Below are 17,730 nucleotides of genomic sequence, written 5' to 3'. Positions count from 1 at the left end.
ACCAGCTGCTGCCCTGCAGGGCCTGGCCCAGTGGCTCCAGCAGTGGGGCAGCCAGGCCAGACCCAAGCGGGCAGGGTCGCCCTGCGCCCAGGCTGGGGGCTCGGTTTTGGGGGGCAGATACAGCGCCCAGCACACCCCACGGGCATGGCGCCGGGCGCTGCTGGAGCCCCAGGGGTCCCCCCCACACTCCTTTGGTGCTGCTGGGACAGCCACGGGGGCGGTGCACACGGGACTCAGGGCGGGGGGTCCCCATGCGGGGGGGGCGCATGAGGGGGCGGGGGCCACGGGATGCGGCGAATGGTCTCTGCGGGGGGGGGCTGGTCCGGGGGGGGCGGGGGCTGCAGACTCGGGGAGCCCCGGGGCGGCTCTCGCGGCTCGGCCGGGCGGGGCCGGGGGCGGGTCTCGGGGCCGGCGCGGCCGCTCTCGGCGCGGGGCGAGGCGGGGGCCGATGGACGCGGGGCCGGAGGCGGAGCGGGGCCCGGCCTGGGGCGGCTGCCGGCCGGGGGGGCGGCTCGACTTGAGCCACGGCTTCGTGCGGCACATCCGGCGCAACCAGATCGCCAGGTACCGGGACCGCCCAGCCCTGCCCCCCCGGAACCCCCCCAGCATTGCTCCCCCCGGCACCGGGACCGCCCAGCCCTGCCCCCCCGGAACCCCCCCAGCATTGCTCCCCCCGGCACCGGGACCCCCCAGCCCTGCCCCCCCGGAACCCCCCCAGCATTGCCCCCCCGGCACCGGGACCGCCCAGCCCTGCCCCCCCGGAACCCCACCAGCATTGCTCCCCCCGGCACCGGGACCCCCCAGCCCTGCCCCCCCGGAACCCCCCCAGCATTGCTCCCCCCGGCACCGGGACCCCCCAGCCCTGCCCCCCCGGAACCCCCCCAGCATTGCCCCCCCGGCACCGGGACCCCCCAGCCCTGCCCCCCCGGAACCCCCCCAGCATTGCTCCCCCGGAACCCCCCCAGCATTGCTCCCCCCGGCACCGGGACCCCCCCCCCCCCCCGGAACCCCCCCAGCATTGCTCCCCCGGAACCCCCCAGCATTGCTCCCCCCCCCCGGCACCGGGACCCCCCCCCGGAACCCCCCCAGCATTGCTCCCCCGGAACCCCCCCAGCATTGCTCCCCCGGAACCCCCCAGCATTGCTCCCCCCGGCACCGGGACCGCCCAGCCCTGCCCCCCCGGAACCCCCCCAGCATTGCTCCCCCCGGCACCGGGACCGCCCAGCCCTGCCCCCCCGGAACCCCCCCAGCATTGCTCCCCCCGGCACCGGGACCCCCCAGCCCTGCCCCCCCGGAACCCCCCCAGCATTGCTCCCCCGGAACCCCCCAGCATTGCTCCCCCCGGCACCGGGACCCCCCCAGCATTGCTCCCCCCGGCACCGGGACCCCCCAGCCCTGCCCCCCCGGAACCCCCCCAGCATTGCTCCCCCCGGCACCGGGACCCCCCAGCCCTGCCCCCCCGGAACCCCCCCAGCATTGCTCCCCCCGGCACCGGGACCGCCCAGCCCTGCCCCCCCGGAACCTCCCCAGCATTGCTCCCCCCGGCACCGGGACCGCCCAGCCCTGCCCCCCCGGAACCCCCCCAGCATTGCTCCCCCCCGGCACCGGGACCCCCCAGCCCTGCCCCCCCGGAACTTCCCCCAGCCCTGCCCCCCCAGCCCCGGGACCCCCCAGCCCTACCCCCCCCCCGCACCGGGACCCCCCCCAGCCCTGCCCCCCGGCACTGGGACCCCCAGCCCTGCCCCCCGGAACCCCTCCAGCCCTGCCCCCCCGGCACCGGGACCCCCCAGCCCTGCCCCCCCCGGCACCGGGACCCCCCAGCCCTGCCCCCCTGGCACCGGGACCGCCCAGCCCTGCCCCCCCGGCACCGGGACCGCCGCTAATCCTGCCCTCCCGTACCCCCTCAGCCCTGCCCCCTCCCCCAGTACTGGGACTGCCGCTAACCCTGCCCTCCCCAGTATCAGTACCCACCCCTGGTACATGTCCCCAATCCTGCACCTGGGTTTCCCGGCTACCGGGACCTGCCTCTAACTCTTTCCCCTCCCCCAGGTACCAGTACCCGCCCCCAATACCTGACCATAACCCTGCCCCCGGGACGTCTGTACCAGAGCCCTAGGTACACAGCCCCTGCCCCCCACCCCCATCTCCCGACACTGCATCTTGGACCCCTCCCCCCAGGTATGTGAACTCGGCTCAGGACCCTGCTTGTCCAGGATCCTGGTCCTTGCCCTCGGGGTCCCCAAGCGCACGTGGGGGCCCCCCAGCCCTGCCTGCATTGGGGAGTGGGACCCTAGAAGAGGTTTTGCTGACCCCACTGGGTGCAGGCTGGGGGTCGTGCCCACCCCCACTCTGGCACCTGGGGGTTGGGTCATTGGCTGGTACGTCTGCTCAGAGCCTGGGGGGAGGGGACATGGGTCCCCAAAGTACTAATGTGAAGAGGGATGCCTGTGTGCAGGGCAAGGAAGATGCCTTCCCCCCACACCCCTCCGCAGATACCCTGGGGGGCACTGGAGAAGCGGGTAAGATGGGGCAGGTAACCCTCCCCCCCATCCTAGCACCAGCCCTTCCCCTGCCACAAGACGCATCCTAAAGATATTTTGCAAACCCGCCCCATGTGCACCCCCTGGCGTGGCGAATCAATGGCCCCTCCAGGCAGGCCTGCCCCACATCCAGCTGCAGCCTCAGGCCTCCTCTGGTCCCACCAGGGATGACTATGACCGGGAGATGAAGCAGGCCAAGGAGAAGGTGAAGAAGAGGCACACGCCGACCCCGCCCCGGCCTCGGAAGCCCGACCAGCCGGTGTACCACCCCTGCCGGAGAAGTGAGCACAGCGGCGCCAGGCCCTCGGTGCTCCTGCGGGGAGCAGAGGGGGCCGGGTACAACTAGTGGGGCGCAGCCCTCGTTCGCGGGGGCTGCCTGGCATCCTTAACTCCTGTCTGAGCCAAGCCGTGGGGGAGGGGACAAGGGCAGGAGGCTGCTAGCACCGTGTCTGCACCATGGGTGCTGTAAGTGATGCATGGGGGGGGGTCACAGGCACCCCTAGACGAGTCGTGTGCCCCCTAAGATTTTAATTGCTGAAGCCGATGCGCTCAAATGCCCCCCCCCCCCCCAGCACAGGCTGCTCTGCAAGGCTCAGTGACTGGCCAGGCCCAGGGGACCAAGCCCCAGTCCTCTCCTTGGTCCCTGGCTGTGCCCCAGAGCAGGGGGTTAACGTCATGGTCCCTTCACCCCTGAACCAAATCTGAACCCCCACCGCTCCCCCCTGAGCCCCACCTGATCCCCTTTGAGCCCCGACCCCCCACCCGCTGAGCCCCACCCTCTGATCCCCCACCCGCTCAGTCCCCACCTGCTCCCTGCTGAGTCCTCACGGGACCTGGCTCTGGGGCTCCCTGTAGCTGGTGCCCGTCCCACTCCACAGATGATCCTGACTGGCCACTTCTGCCTAGCAGGGTTCTGAGGGGCGTCGGGTCTGGGCTGAGGGAGCATCAGAGTGGGCAGGGGGCTGAGGGGCAGTGGGAGAGTGGGCGGGGGGCTGAGGGGCGACGGCAGAGCAGGCGGGGGGGCTGAGGGGCAGAGGGAGAGCGGGCGGGGGGGCCGAGGGGCAGAGGGAGAGCGGGCGGGGGGCTGAGGGGCAGTGGGAGAGCGGGAGGGGGGGCCGAGGGGCAGTGGGAGAGCGGGAGGGGGGGCCGAGGGGCAGTGGGAGAGCGGGAGGGGGGGCCGAGGGGCAGAGGGAGAGCGGGCGGGGGGCTGAGGGGCGGCGGCAGAGCAGGCGGGGGGGCTGAGGGGCAGAGGGAGAGCGGACGGGGGGCTGAGGGGCAGTGGGAGAGCGGGCGGGGGGCTGAGGGGCAACAGCAGAGTGGGCGGGGGGCTGAGGGGCAACGGCAGAGCGGGGGGGGGCTGCAGGGCAGGACTGAGGGTCATTAGACCAAAGCCCCTTAAATTTGACAGGTTGCTGCGCCAGCCCCGGGCCCCTTGCGCTGTTCTCTGGGCGGGTGCACCCCTCACCCGCTCTCCTTTGCTCCAGGTCGAGCCGACGCAGCCTGCAGCCTGGAGTACGAGGGCTCCAGCGAGAGCAGCTCCAGCACCGAGCCAGAGCCCCGCGGCACAGAGCTCTTCTGCCTGGAGTACGAGGCCGACAGCGGCGAGGTCACCACGGTCATTGTGTGCCAGGTGTGCGCCCTTACGCCAGGCAGGGCTGGCAAGAGAACAGGGCAGCAAGGAGGGGTATCTCCTGGCAGGGGAGAATGGGAGCCAGTAGGAGGCGCTTTCCCCCTGGGCCAGAGAGCAGGGCAGGGACTCAGCAGGGGGCACTGGGCTGCAGGGGGCTGGGCTGCAAGGGGGCTGCGTTCAGCAGAGGGGCTGAGCTGTGGGAGGCTCAGCAGGGGGCAGAGTCCCTCCATCCTGTTGGTATCTCCTGTTTTATTGCCCTGCTCTGATTCTTGGGGGGGGGGAAGCAGTAGGGGGCACCAGCTGATCCCCCCCCCCTTTTCCATCTCTGCTGCCAGCCCAGCAGCCCTTCCCTCCCGCAGCAGGGGCCTGGCAGGCAGAATGCACGGCAGAGGCTGCAGCCGGTGGGGGCTGGGGCCAGCACGGGCCCTGTACAGACTCTCAGCTGCTCGCTCCGTGAGGTGGGCAGCCTGGGCGGATCCTGGAGCTGGCGGGTGGCAGGATGCAGCCTGGGCGGATCCTGGAGCTGGCGGGTGGCAGGATGCAGCCTGGGCGGATCCTGGAGCTGGCGGGTGGCAGGATGCAGCCTGGGCGGATCCAGGAGCTGGCGGGTGGCAGGATGCAGCCTGGGCGGATCCTGGAGCTGGCGGGTGGCAGGATGCAGCCTGGGCGGATCCTGGAGCTGGCGGGTGGCAGGATGCAGCCTGGGCGGATCCAGGAGCTGGCGGGTGGCAGGATGCCTGCTGACCTCTGCCCCTCTCGCTGTAGGACGACAGCCCCGAGGAGGTGACGGAGAAGGTCTGTGCCCGGAGCCCGCTGGAGCCGCTCCTGCGAGAGGCCCTGAGGGAGCGGGTGCAGGAAGAGCTGCAGAAGCGGCGGGCGAAGCGCTGAGATCCTGGGCAGCCATGTGGCCAGGAAGCCGTGTGCGGGGGGGAGCCGTGGCCCCCTGGCTGGGAGTCGGACGCTCTGGCCTCAGGGCAGTGGAAACGGCTGCTGAGCGGGTTTGTCTGCTGCTCTCCCGGCCATGCCCCAGAGCCGGCTGTAGGTACAGACCCTGAGCGTGGCGGCCAGGAGCTCCTGGGTACTGGGGCAGGTGCAGCGCTGGGGAGGGGCCTTGCCTTGCCTGGTCGGATCATGTGCGTGGGATTGGGGAACTGGTGCTCTGGTGCTGACGGCCCCATGAAGCCCCTCTGCCCCCCCAGGGTTCCCACCCTCTCCCAGCTGCCAGGGCTTTCCATTCCCCATCCCCCAGGTCCTCCTGCCTCCAGTCCCCCGGCTCCTCACCCACCTGCTCCCTGACTCCCACGGTCCCCATCCTCTTTCCCCCAACTCCCCTCTCCTCCTGGGGTCCCCTCTCCTCCGGCCTGAGTTACTCACCGTCCTGGCTGCAGGACTGTGGCCCAGGCCCGGGGGCTCACACCCGGGCAGACTGGCTTAAGGAGCTCTGGCTGGTCAAAGGAGCCAGGCTGTGGCCAATACAGGACGTGGCAGCTGGGGCTTTAACTGGAGGGTACCAGGTCTGGGCTGGGCCCTGACAGGGTTGCACGTACCGCACGCCCCACCCAGGCCGGAATGTGCCACAGAGACCTTTAGGGGATGCCCTGTGGCCTGGGTGGGGGAACCAGCCAAACCCCATTGGATCTGCTCTGCGCACATGGTGGAACTGCCCCCTCGGAGCCAGGCTGCGTGGGGCATCTCAGCTCTAGTGCCCGCTGGCCCTGAGGGACGTGAATGAGCCCTGTGCTCCAGGGCCGTGAGCAGCCAGGCCTGCCCCACGGAGCTCTCGGCAGCGGGAGCATGGGGGCCCATGCTCGTGGCACCAATAAACGTGCTGACAAAACCGAATTGGGTGTGTAGTAACCAGCAAGTGGGTTGCCCTAGCCTGGACTGGGATCTCTGGGTCATGCCCTGGGGCAGATCTGGCCCCTCCCCCTTTGTCTCTGGGGCTGTAGGACCTGGATAGAGGATCTGACTCACCCTTGCCTCGCCTTTGAAATGGATGCATCTCATCAGCCTGGCCTGGCTCTCCTGAGTGGCAGCCCGGTGCTCTCACCACTGTGCCGTGCTGCCCTCCACATGGGATTTCCTCTGGCTGCTGACACAGCATCCAGCAGCTCTTCTTTCTATGGGATCCAAGAGACACTTTGCTTGGCATCCCGTGTTGGGACTAGTTGGGGATACTGAGGCACAGAGAGGCGGAGCTGGGTTCCTCCTGGGCCTGCTCTGGGGCACAGCGACTCAGCTGCTTCTCTGGCATAGTGGGGGAGGGGTTGGCAGATGGGCCTGTGTGGAGAGTTGTGCCCTGAATGGATCCAGGCTCCCCCACCTCTGTGCAGCGGGTGTTACCGGGTCAGCTGAAGAGCACTTAGGGTGTCCTCATGGAGTGGCGCTGGCATCTCTCAGCTGGCCAGTCGTGGCTGCCTTAGCCCCACAAACGTGTCTGTGCCTGGGACACTTCCCAAGGCCCCGCGCTGCCACTCGCAGTGGCCACAGATCGCAAAGCGCTTGCAATAGGCAGCAAGGAAACTGAGGCATGAGAAGGGGAAGCCCAAGGGTGACCCACAAACCAGCACCAGGTCTCCTTGGTCCCAGCCCTGTGCTCTGGCACTGGCGTTCCCCAAAGGGAAGGGAAGGGAATAGCTGCCTTTCCTGCAAGGGGGTTGGGCCTCCTTGTCGCGGAGCGTGGCTGGGGCATATGGCCAAATGCTCCATCTGTCACGTGCTCCTGTGATGGGCTCTGCAGGGGGCCGGGAGCTCTGGGAGGCAGGCACCTTTGGGTGCCATTTACCAATCAGCGATTACAGCCCAAGTGTCTGAGCCAGACCCTGCCCCCAGCTGTGTCGCTGTGGCCTGCATGGACCTTCAGATCCTGCCACGTCAGTCTCCATTTTGAACCAGAAAGGGCAAGGCCAGCCTCGTGGTTGTGAGGAAACCCGGACAATGTGAGCTGTGGGCTGGCACTGCCTGCCTGAGTCTGCAGAGCCTGGAGCCAGCGCTGAGAGCTGCCAGCGCCACGTGGATCCCAGGGGACACTGACAGCGAAACCCTCGATGGCACTGAGGGTCCACGTCTGGTGCCACAATGCAGTTCCTTCAGGTGAGGGGATCCAAGCGTGGGGCAGAGCACAACACCCGCCAGGGGGCCTACAGGAGCCACGTTGCTTCCCAGCCTCCTGCAGGGCAGTCCCACCTCCAGGCTACAGTAGGGGAAACTGAGGCATGGAGCAGGGGAGGTCGGGGAGTCTGGCAGAGATGGGCCTGGAATCCTGGTTCCTGGTTCGCTCCCCCCCAGACTCAGCTGCCAGTGACGTCCCTGCATCGCCACCCTACTCCGGGGATGTTTTTGGGGGGGAACATTGACACCCCCCCCCCCCCCCCCCCAGAGCTGGCTCAGTCCAGCATGACCGCCCCCTCCCCCACCATCGGACCGTCTAGCCACGCCCCTTCCCCGGGAGCCCCGCCCCAGCTGCTCGCGTTCTAGTGAGGGGCGTGGCCTGGCGTTCGGCACATGCCGCGCTGCATGGCGGGAGTTGTGGTCCGGGGGCGGGGGCTCGGAAGCCACAGCTCCCGTCGGGCCTTGCGCGCCGCGGTCAGCTGGGCGGGGGCGGGGCCGTGCTGGCCCGATAAAGGTCCGTGTGGAGGCGGCGGCCGCGGCCAGAGCGGGTAAGAGACGCTCCCGGAGCCCGCCCCTGCCCCTCGTGCCCGCGCACCCCGGTTCCCCCCCCCCCCCCTCCCGTGCCCGGGCTCACTGCTCCCCCCCGTCCTCGACCCCCCCGCCTCTGCCCCTCCCCCCCCCCCCCCCGCGTGGCTCTTGGGGTGAGCGTTCCTGGTCGTGTCCCTTCGTGAGACAGCAGCGAGGCCCAGTGGTTAGAGCGTGGGGGTGGGGAGCCAGGACTCCTGGGTTCTCCACCCAGCTCTGGCGCTTGCTCTGTGCCTCAGTTTCCCTGTCTGTAAAATGGATCCTTTTTTACCTCCCAGGGAGCAGGCGAATTCCGTGGGCCGGGGGCGCTGAGCACGGTGCCCCTCGTCCTTCCGCCCTGCGTGTTCTAAGTGGTGCGGGCAGGGCTCTGTGTTACCGTAGGGTTTGTCCCCCTCGGCCACCTCCCGCCTGGGGCGCGCCATGGCTGTCGCATGCGGGACCTGCCTCAGGGCTCCGGACAGACCCGCAAGAAAGGCAGAATTCCCTGGTTTCCAGATCCGGTTAATGCTGGTTGGGCGGGAGCTGGCCACGCCCAAGGGAGCACGTTGCAGTGTGGCAAGGGAGCTGGTGCCATTAACTGGCACGATTTACCAGCTGCCTAGCGTCCAGGCCAGCCACTGCCTGTAGCTCCATCGGGCCAGGCAGCTCTCTGCGGGCTGTGCAGCCCAGCTCCCGCAGGCAGCCCCTCTCTGGTGGGTGACCGTGTTGCTGGTGGGGGTGTGGAGAAGCCAGGGCCTCCTGGCCAGCCCCGGCATCTCGGCTGCTTCTGTCAGGACCATATCTGGCTAAGCCCAGGGCCAGGAACCGGTTTTGCTGGAACAAGTCTGAAACCCCTGAGCAATCCAGCTGTGGCGGGAGGGGTGTGGCTGAATGAAATGTTGGTTTCTGGGTCCCGTGGGCCTTGGCCGGAAACAAGGCCCTAGCTCTGACAGTGGGATGGGAGACAAAGCCTTCCCACTCTGGGCGGCCAGCTTGTCAGGTAAATGACCATCCCCTCCAGGCGCTGGCTGCCTCGCTGCTAGGTGGGGGCAGGGCCAGTGGGCCAAGGGGGGGGGAGGTGCTGCATCAGGATGTGGCAATGCAGCCGCAGCGCCAAGCAGGGCAGCTCCCAGCCGGGTCTGCAGCTGCCCTGTGCCCTGAGGGGAGCGAGACTGGAGGATCTGCCCCACTACCCTGTGCCACTCAGCAGGGTCCCTGCATTGGCAGGCGCTGTGCTCTGGCTGCAGGCCGGGTGTGGGGAGCAGCATGGCCCGGGGCCTGGGGATTCCTGGCTCGGAGGGGGATGGGGAACACCTGCTGTCCAAGAACTGTGGCTGGTGGAGGGAAGCCGTCCCCACCACAGGCTCCCAGGCAGCTGTGCCCCCTCCACCAGTGGGTCTGGCTGCTATTGACACCCTCCCCCTCTTTTCCAGGCAGGTGCCTTCTGATGGTTTCGAGTGGAGGCCTCGGGTTGTAGCTGGGGCTCCCCCATCCCCCCCTTCTCCTCTCTGTGGCTCCCCCTCCCCCCACATGCTCCATACCTGGACTCACTAATGACAGCCTGGATCATCCTCCCCATCAGCCTCTCCACTTTCTCCATCACCGGGATATGGATCGTGTAAGCAGCCGCTTTGCTCGGGTTGACACGGAGACCGGAGGCCTGGCTCTGGCAACCTCAGCCAAAGCCGTGTGCCTGGCCCAGGGAGGGGCTGGTTCCTGCTTCTCTGTGGGCTAACGACCCCTTTAGTAGTCTCCTGTGCTGGGAACTGACTCTTGGGTTCCCTCCAGTGCTGCCCCACTCTCTGGGTGTGACTGGCGGCCAGTGCCCTGCTGGCCAGCCCTGTGCTCCACTGTGTCCCTGGTCCAGCTTGTGACTGGGGTTCTGTGGGGCTTGTACAGGGAGCAGATTCCTTTGTCATGGGGCTGCGGAAGGGACCCCTGGAGTAGGTACTTGGGGAGGGGCGGATGCCAGTTCCAGTGCAAGGGGCACCTCTGGGCCCTGCCCCTCTGATCAGGTGCCAAACTAGTGCAAGCTGGGTGGGGACCCTGAGTAGCCAGGCCGTGTTAGTGCCCCGTGGGCCTGGCCCGCATCCTGCTGCCCACACCCCGGGGCCTTCCCTTGCCGCACTGATCCAGACAGTGTGGGCGGTGGAGGGTTAACGGTGTCCCTTAGGTGGGGCTCAGCCAGAACTGGACCCCCTGCCAGCCAGGTGAGTGGCCCTAGGGTCAGAGTGCTCAGGGCCCCTGTGGGGGTGTCCCCGCGAGGGCCCTGGACTTGCCCAGGCCCTGCCAGTGACCAGCCGAGCTGGGCGGGTCCCGCTCTGAACGCTGCCCATGGCAGGCTCAGCACAGCTGCCTGCAAACGCGCCCCTGTCCTTGCATCTCCCTCCCGGGTGTCCTTAGCTCACCCTGCAGTACCAGGCTCCTTCCACTGGGGGGACCCTACACAGCCACGTGGGCAGAGCCAGGTGCCCCCAAGTGCAGGGTTGGGGGGGGGGGGCTTGTAGAGCTGCCCACGATCTGGGTGGGAATTCAGACCCCACTGGAGCCAGCTGCTGCCTCGCCCCCGCGGAGCCTGCTGGTGCCAGCTGGCCCCAGGGACCCCTGCCCTGCGCTGGCACCAAAGGCTGTGGCTGAAGCTGAGCGGCCCTGCAGGGCCGGGCCCGATGGTCACGTTGCTCTAGGTGGCCAGGCAGCGGCTCAGCTCCTGCACCTTGCAGCCGGGCCTGCGGGCGGGACAGCAGGGCGAGCAGCGCTGGGTCGCTGGGGTAGGTGGCTCCAGGGAAGCCCTTGCGCTCGGCCTTGCCGAAGGCGACACCTGGGAGCATCCTCTGCCCCAGCTGGCACATGGCCATGCCCTGGGGGGACGGCCAAGCCGATCCCAGTCCCCGTTCTCCTGCAGGGTTTGGTGCTGGAGTTGGCTCCAGAGCCCTTGGCTGCAGCAAGCACCGGAGAACGGAGCTTTGCTTGGTTCCCCCAGCCAAGCGGGAGGGTGCGGCTCAGGCAGTGGGGTGTCTGGTCTGCATGGCACAACAGGCACGGGCTAGCACTGCCAGGTCTCGGCTTGGTGCCACCCAGGCTGGCCTTCCCAGAACTGCCCATTCCCAGCACCCCCATGGCTCGGGTGGGGGGTGTAATTTGGGCTCCCCTGCAGAGACTGGGGAGGTAAGAAGGCTCCTATGGGGGGGGGGGGGCGTTTCTTCTGCTAGTGGGGGTCAGGCTTGACCTGGGCTCTACTCCCCGCAGCTACGCCATGGCAGTGATGAACCAGCACGTGTGCCCCGTCGAGAACTGGTGAGTGGCAGCCCCCTTCACTGGCTGTGCCCGGGCAGCCTCTGCCAAGCGCTGCCCCTCTGGGTGCCCCACCCTGCAGTCCAGCCCCCCAGGCCGTGGGAGCTGCTTGTGCCCAGATGGGCCAGGGCGCCAGCTGGCCTGGCTGTAACCTGCCCATCTGCGGCAGCCGTGTGCACAGGGCTCGCTGGTGGGGGAACGGGTCCCTCTGTGGCCTATGGGCAGCCGTAGACCCCGGGGGGGGGGCTATGCCCAGGGCTGGGTGCTAGGACGGTCCTCCTGCCCTAGGGTGTGGCAGGGCGGGTCAGTCCTGCCCCAATTCCCTGCACTGGGCTGTTCGGCCCCTTTCACCCCCCGCCCTTGCCAATCGGTTTCAGGTCCTACAACGAGTCCTGCTCCTCCAGCCCTGCCATGCCTGGCTCCCCCAAGAGCTGCTGCACCCTGGAGGACGTGCCTCTGATCAGGTGAGGCTGAAGGGGGGTTGTGTGATCCCGCCTGGAGGCGCTGACAGGCAGCTCTGCCCCGGGGCAGCCCGTGCACGTGTCACTGGGGGCTGAGGGTGGGGGCACCGCAGGGGCAGCAGGCCTGGCCTCGCTGGGTGCCCAGAGCCCTCGGGTGGCATGTGCTGCAATGCCCCACGGCTCGGGGCAGCCCCCCAACCAGTCAGCCCCGCCTGAGCTGCGGCCGTCCACCGAGGGCATGAACAGCATGCATGGGGGGGGGGGGGGGCGCGCTGTGTGTCGCGTCCGGCTGCCAGGCCCAGAGGGGTGCTGGCCGGGGTCACACCCACCAGGGCTGTGGCACGGGGTGTGTGCTGCTCCCATCGCGGCCCAGCTTTGCTGCCTGCTTTCTCCTTGCCCTGCAGCAAGTGCGGCACCTACCCCCCTGAGAGCTGCCTCTTCAGCCTCATCGGGAACGTCGGGGCTTTCATGGGTGAGTGGCTGCCCCGGCCTGCTGCTCTTCTCCCGGCGCTGCATCTGCTCCAGGCCGGCGGTGGGGGGGGGAACCGTGAGTGCTGGGAACATCTCTGCACGTGGGCCAGGCTGGGGGGGCGCGTACGAGTCTCACCCTGGCTGCCAGCCCCCCCTTACGGTATTCATGGGACCCCAGCTCCGCACCCTGGAGTTCTCAACCGCCGGCCCCGGGGACGCTCCGCGCCAGCAGCCTGCTCGGGGGACCCGGGCGATTCAGAGGGTGGCAGAGCAGACGGCTCTCCGGGCTGTGGGGCTCCCGCTGGGGTCCCCGTGGGCCACTAGCCATACGCACGGCAAGGGCGCCTGCTGTAGCTTTCCTGGCCTGCTGCCTTGCCCTGGGTCTGCGGAGGCTGGTCTGTGGGCAGCCTGGCTTGGAGGGCTGTTCCCAGCCCCGCACTCTGCAGCTGGAGCCCTGTGGGGGCAGCCCCGGGTCCCTGCCCCACTAAGGGCCTGTCTCTCTGCAGTGGTGCTGATCTGCCTGCTGCGCTACGGGCAGCTCCTTGAGCAGAGCCACCGCTCCTGGGTCAACACGACGGCGCTGGTCGCGGGCTGCACCAACGCCGCTGGCCTTGTGGTGGTCGGCAACTTCCAGGTGGGCCCTGCACAGCCCTGGCCCCCTCACCCCCCCCCCTTGCCAATGGGATGCCCCAGTGCTGGGGACTCAGGGCTGGAGGGGCCTGCGGGGCAGGCTCAGTGCTGGGGGGGGGGGGGGCAAGGGGCAGGGAGGGGCTGACTCAGTGCTGGAGGGGGGAACTAGAGGGATCGGCTCAGTGCTGGGGGGGCACTGGAGGGGCCAAGGGGCTCGGAGGGGCTGGGTCAGGGCTGGGGGGGCCAGAGGGGCTGAGGGGCTCAGTGCTGGGGGGGGCTGGAGGGGCCGGCTCAGTGCTGGGGGGGGGGGGGCACTGGAGGGGCCGATGGGCTGGGGGGGGGCTGGAGGGGCCAGCTCAGTGCTGGGGGGGGGGGCTGGAGGGGCCGGCTCAGTGCTGGGGGGGGGCTGGAGGGGCCAAGGGGCAGGGAGGGGCCGGCTCAGTGCTGGGGGGGGGCTGGAGGGGCCAAGGGGCAGGGAGGGGCCGGCTCAGTGCTGGGGTGTCCCTCCCTCTGTGCCAGGTGGACTACGCCAAGTCCCTGCACTACATGGGGGCAGGCATCGCCTTCCCTGCCGGGCTGCTCTTCGTCTGCCTCCAGTGCGTGCTCACCTACCACGCGGCCGCCAGCCCCCTGGACGGCTGGATGGCGCATCTCCGCGTCTCGCTCACCGCCGTGGCCTTAATCTCCTTGGTCCTCAGTATCCTTCCAGCGGGGGATCCCGCGGCCCCCTTGCTGCCCGGCGGGCTGGGGCGCAGCACTGGGTCCTGCAGGCTGCCTGGGTGCCCTGGCTATCCGTGCATGGCGGTGCCAACAGCTATCGCCACTCTACTGCGATAGACAGGCAGCCCACAGAGCCCTGGCTGGGGGAAGGGTCAGGCTGGGGGGCGGGGGAGCTGCTGCCCTGCATGCCCTCCCCTTCTGGACAGTATGGGGGGGTGCCTGGGCTGTATTGGTCCCTGCAAGTCACTAGGGGAGGGTTGGATCTGACTCCACCCCTGCAAGGGCCACACCCAGCTGGTGCCTTTCCTTAGCCACCCCCTAGGTGGCGTCTTCTTCATTCACGAGAGCCCCCTGCTGCAGCACCTGGCGGCTGTCTGCGAGTGGGTCTTCGTCATCGACATGCTGGTTTTCTACGGCACCTTCGCCTACGACTTCGGGGCCGTCTCCACCGACACGCTGGTGGCGGCGCTGCAGCAGGCCGGCAGCCGGGGCTGCAAGTCACCCGGGAGCAGCAGCACCTCCACCCACCTCAACTGCACCCCGGAGAGCATGGCCATGATCTGAGGGGGGCTCCTCTTTTGTACCAAAAAAGAGAATTTTTAAAGGAAAACCCAGGAGTAGGGCTGCACCGAATTAACCTGCCTGCGCCTCTGCCCAGTAGCAGCCAAAGGGAGCCCTGGCCTGGCCCCCAGGGGCTGTGGGGTGCCACTGCTCCTGGTGCTCCCCCAGTCCTAGCAGTGGGCAAAGGGCCGTTTCTCTGGGTAGCAGTTGGGTAGGTTTGTCTGTGGCGCTGGGTACAGGAGCAGGGCGAGCAGCCTGGGGCCAACCCAGCCCCACGCAGGCAGCGCCTGCCCCACTCATGCTGCTGTGGGCCTCTGGGGTGGGGCTGGCCTCATGCCCGCGGGCCTCTCCCTGTGCTGGTGGGGTGGGCTTGGCTGCAGGGCTGTCTGCTGATGTGTGTGTGGGGGGGCTCCCCAGCTCTGTATGTCAGGGCCCCCTCCCTCCTGGGCTGCCATGGCTGGGGATCAGCCCCCAGGAGCTGGGTTCTCCCCTCCCCCCACAGACAGCCCTGCCCCTCCCCTCCCCTCCCCCCCAATCATGCTGGGAGGGGCATCTCCCCAGCAGTTATAGGGCAGGGCCCCAGTCCCCTGTGATCTTGCTCTGAGCAGCCTGCCTGCCCTGCATGGGGGAGGGACCTGGAGCCAGGGCCCTAGGACTGCTGCTGGGAAGGGAAGAGGGAGCCGGTGCCAGGCAGGCAGCTAGCTGGGGCTCTTGCAGGGGCCAAGGCTGCAGGCCCAGGGCAGGGATCCTCCTGCCTGGCAATGAAAGACAGACCCCCACCCCCCATCCTGGCCTTCCTCCCGCTACCTGCACCCTGGCAGTGACACCCCCAGCCCCACTGATGCCCCATAAACGCTCTGACAGAGGGAATTGGCTTTAATCAGCCTGGGGGGAGGCTGGCTGGTCAGTGCCCCGCCCACCCCGGCAGGGCCCCAGCGGCGGGAGGGGGACACGGGGCCGTTCTGGGCTGGCTGACCCACGGCTGTGGCTCCTGGGAGTGGCCCTGCCGAGGGAGCAGGGGATGCCGAGAGGGGTCCTGTCTAGCTCAGAGGCTGCCCCTGGGACCCAGGCCTGGAACGCACAATGGAGACCACTTGGTACCCGTCCCTGGTGTCACCCCAGGACACAGCCGGGCCCAGGATGTCCAGGGAAGGGGGCCCCAGGCTGTCCCCCTCAGGTGTACATGGCCCCATGCAGGTACTCCAGCCGGTGCTCCCGCTGCTGCCGCCGCACCTGAAACAGGGGCAGGCGCTGGTGAAGGCAGCCACACCCAGAGCATCGCCCCACCCAGCATGTGCCTCCCTGTGCTCCCCTCCCCCTCGGGGTGCAGCGAAAGGGGCTTTAGCGCACATCATCGCAGTGCCCGACACACCATCCATGCAGCCAGACACGGCCCTGGGCCGCCGCCTCCGGCCTCCTCCCCTGGCACCGGGCCACGCGGACTCAGCGCAGGGCTGGCACGGCAGGGCACCGGCAGAGCCACCAGGGACGGGAAGGCCTGGCCCTGCTCCAGCCGCAACAGGCCTTGAGCGGAGCCCTGCAGGGGACCCCACTGCCCACCCCGGCTCCCGCATGGCCAGCGGCTGCCAGGCGCCCACCTTGTCCTTCTTGTACTCCTCGTACTCCGGGTCGTCCGTGGGCAACTCCTGGCGGCACAGGGGGCAGGAGTTGGTCTGGGGAGAGGAAGGAACTTGCTGATAATGTCCCCTCGCGCGCCCTGGTCTCTTCCAGGGGCCCAGGTACGGGTGGGGCTGCCGTGGGTGGGCAGGGGAAGCCCAGCTGGTTCTGGGGGTGCCCCCTGCACCTACCTTGCCCAGCCAGGGCAGGATGCAGCCCGAGTGGAAGAGGTGCTCACAGGGCATCTTCTTGGCGCCCTCGTCCTCCTCGAACTCCAGCAGGCAGACGGGGCATTTCAGCCCTTTGTCTGGGCGGGGGGCGGGAGAGAAACGCATCAGGCTGGTCCAGTCCCAGGCAGGTCAGGCCTGCTCCCGGCGCTCCAGGGAAATGGGCACCAGGCGTCCCGCCGGAGCGCCGAGATCCAGCATGGACCCAGCCCACAGGGAACGGCCGCCCCACGGGGCCACGCTGGCGGGGGGCAGCAAAGCATCCCTGTGGGCCCGAGTGGGCGGTGGCGTTTCAATGCCCCCCCCCCCCGTGGGGCTGCAGGTCAGGCCGCAGGGGCACCAAGAGCAGCTCTCACCCGCCTGGGCGGCGGTCACCCGCACGGTGGGCAGGCTCAGCACGGCGAGCCGGGCGGCCGGCGGGGGCAGCCTCTGATCCCAGTCGCTGAAGTCCACCGAGCCCAGGTCGATCTGCTGCCCGCTCAGCAGCGTCCTGCGGGGACAGGCTGGACAGTGGGCAGGCCAGGGGGGCAGCTGGGTCGTGCAGTGACACCCCCGGGCTCCTGCAGTGGGCTCCCCTGGGGGCCTTCCAGACCCCTCTCCTCCTTCCTCCCTGGCCCGCCCCCCCCATTCTCCTCCCCCCTGGGCGGGGGCTCCCGATCCCAGACCCCCCCCCCGTTCTCCTCCCCCCCGGGTGGGGGCTCCCTGTCCCAGACCCCCCCGTTCTCCTCCCCCCCGGGTGGGGGCTCCCTGTCCCAGACCCCCCCCGTTCTCCTCCCCCCAGGGCGGGGGCTCCCTGTCCCAGACCCCCCCGTTCTCCTCCCCCCCGGGTGGGGGCTCCCTGTCCCAGACCCCCCCCTGTTCTCCTCCCCCCAGGGCGGGGGCTCCCTGTCCCAGACCCCCCCGTTCTCCTCCCCCCCCCGGGTGGGGGCTCCCTGTCCCAGACCCCCCCGTTCTCCTCCCCCCCGGTGGGGGCTCCCTGTCCCAGACCCCCCCGTTCTCCTCCCCCCCGCGTGGGGGCTCCCTGTCCCAGACCCCCCCTGTTCTCCTCCCCCCAGGGCGGGGGCTCCCTGTCCCAGACCCCCCCGTTCTCCTCCCCCCCCGGGTGGGGGCTCCCTGTCCCAGCCCCCCCCCGTTCTCCTCCCCCCCGGGTGGGGGCTCCCTGTCCCAGACCCCCCCGTTCTCCTCCCCCCCGGGTGGGGGCTCCCTGTCCCAAACCCCCCCGTTCTCCTCCCCCCCGGGTGGGGGCTCCCTGTCCCAGACCCCCCCCCGTTCTCCTCCCCCCCGGGTGGGGGCTCCCTGTCCCAGACCCCCCCCCCGTTCTCCTCCCCCCCGGGTGCGGGCTCCCTGTCCCAGACCCCCCCCCCCGTTCTCCTCCCCCCCGGGTGGGGGCTCCCTGTCCCAGACCCCCCCGTTCTCCTCCCCCCCGGGTGGGGGCTCCCTGTCCCCCGTTCTCCTCCCCCCAGGGCGGGGGCTCCCTGTCCCAGCCCCCCCGGGCGGGGGCCCCACCTGGCGAGCTCCAGCAGGGCGCGCTCGGGCTCGCCGGGCTCGCAGTTGTGCTCCTCGAAGTACGAAGCCATCGGGGCCAGTGACTCGGCCCGGCCCAATGGCCTCGCGAGACGGGCCGCGCCAGCCAATCCCCGCGGTCGGGGGCGGGGCTGGATGGGGAAGTAGCCGGGCAACTAATCGCCGATTGGCAGGCGCAAGTCACGAGGACGCAGCCCGCAGCCAATCGGGACGCGCCATGGGAAGAAGGGCGGTGACTCAAACAGGACCTGCCTGAGCCCCGCCCGGGACAGCGCTGGAAGCGGGGCTCAGAGGGCGCCGCCCCGTTGGCGCTCACAGCGGGGGCACTGTGCTGGTGGCGTTCACAGCATGGGGGCGCTCGCAGCGGAAGGGGGGGCACTGCC

General features: G+C 69.6%; 3 protein-coding genes and 1 long non-coding RNA gene across 4 annotated transcripts; 2 read left to right on the top strand and 2 right to left on the bottom strand.

The window, feature by feature from the left end:
- The first annotated feature begins 281 nt into the window (after nt 1-281).
- On the top strand, nt 282-6,012 carry C28H2orf68 (chromosome 28 C2orf68 homolog). The gene is made up of 4 exons (XM_075910788.2): nt 282-564; nt 2,706-2,821; nt 4,025-4,170; nt 4,936-6,012. Exons 1-4 carry the CDS (start codon nt 449-451, stop codon nt 5,056-5,058), a joined length of 501 nt encoding a protein of 166 aa, XP_075766903.1. The 5' UTR covers nt 282-448; the 3' UTR covers nt 5,059-6,012.
- On the bottom strand, nt 4,165-9,279 carry LOC149521328 (uncharacterized). Its single transcript, XR_016348019.1, has 3 exons — nt 8,138-9,279; nt 6,145-6,290; nt 4,165-4,929 (listed from the first exon to the last, which is right to left on the bottom strand). It is a non-coding gene; the product is annotated as an uncharacterized LOC149521328 (long non-coding RNA).
- Nucleotides 9,280-9,328: 49 nt separating this feature from the next.
- TMEM150A (transmembrane protein 150A) lies at nt 9,329-14,032 on the top strand. Its single transcript, XM_089773859.1, has 7 exons — nt 9,329-9,463; nt 11,092-11,139; nt 11,514-11,600; nt 12,002-12,069; nt 12,575-12,702; nt 13,218-13,395; nt 13,741-14,032. The coding sequence occupies exons 1-7, from the start codon at nt 9,399-9,401 to the stop codon at nt 13,980-13,982; spliced, it is 816 nt and encodes a 271-aa protein (XP_089629985.1). The 5' UTR covers nt 9,329-9,398; the 3' UTR covers nt 13,983-14,032.
- An 805-nt stretch (nt 14,033-14,837) lies between these two features.
- On the bottom strand, nt 14,838-17,483 carry RNF181 (ring finger protein 181). Its single transcript, XM_075910789.2, has 5 exons — nt 17,330-17,483; nt 16,180-16,313; nt 15,788-15,903; nt 15,578-15,652; nt 14,838-15,212 (listed from the first exon to the last, which is right to left on the bottom strand). Exons 1-5 carry the CDS (start codon nt 17,398-17,400, stop codon nt 15,153-15,155), a joined length of 456 nt encoding a protein of 151 aa, XP_075766904.1. The 5' UTR covers nt 17,401-17,483; the 3' UTR covers nt 14,838-15,152.
- Nucleotides 17,484-17,730: the final 247 nt, after the last annotated feature.

The sequence above is a fragment of the Pelodiscus sinensis genome, chromosome 28 (assembly GCF_052426305.1).
Source record: "Pelodiscus sinensis isolate ZL-2025 chromosome 28, ASM5242630v1, whole genome shotgun sequence".
In the NCBI taxonomy this organism is placed as follows: domain Eukaryota; kingdom Metazoa; phylum Chordata; order Testudines; family Trionychidae; genus Pelodiscus; species Pelodiscus sinensis.
Note: the sequence above shows the minus strand (reverse complement) of the source record. Positions and strands in the feature narration are given on the sequence as shown.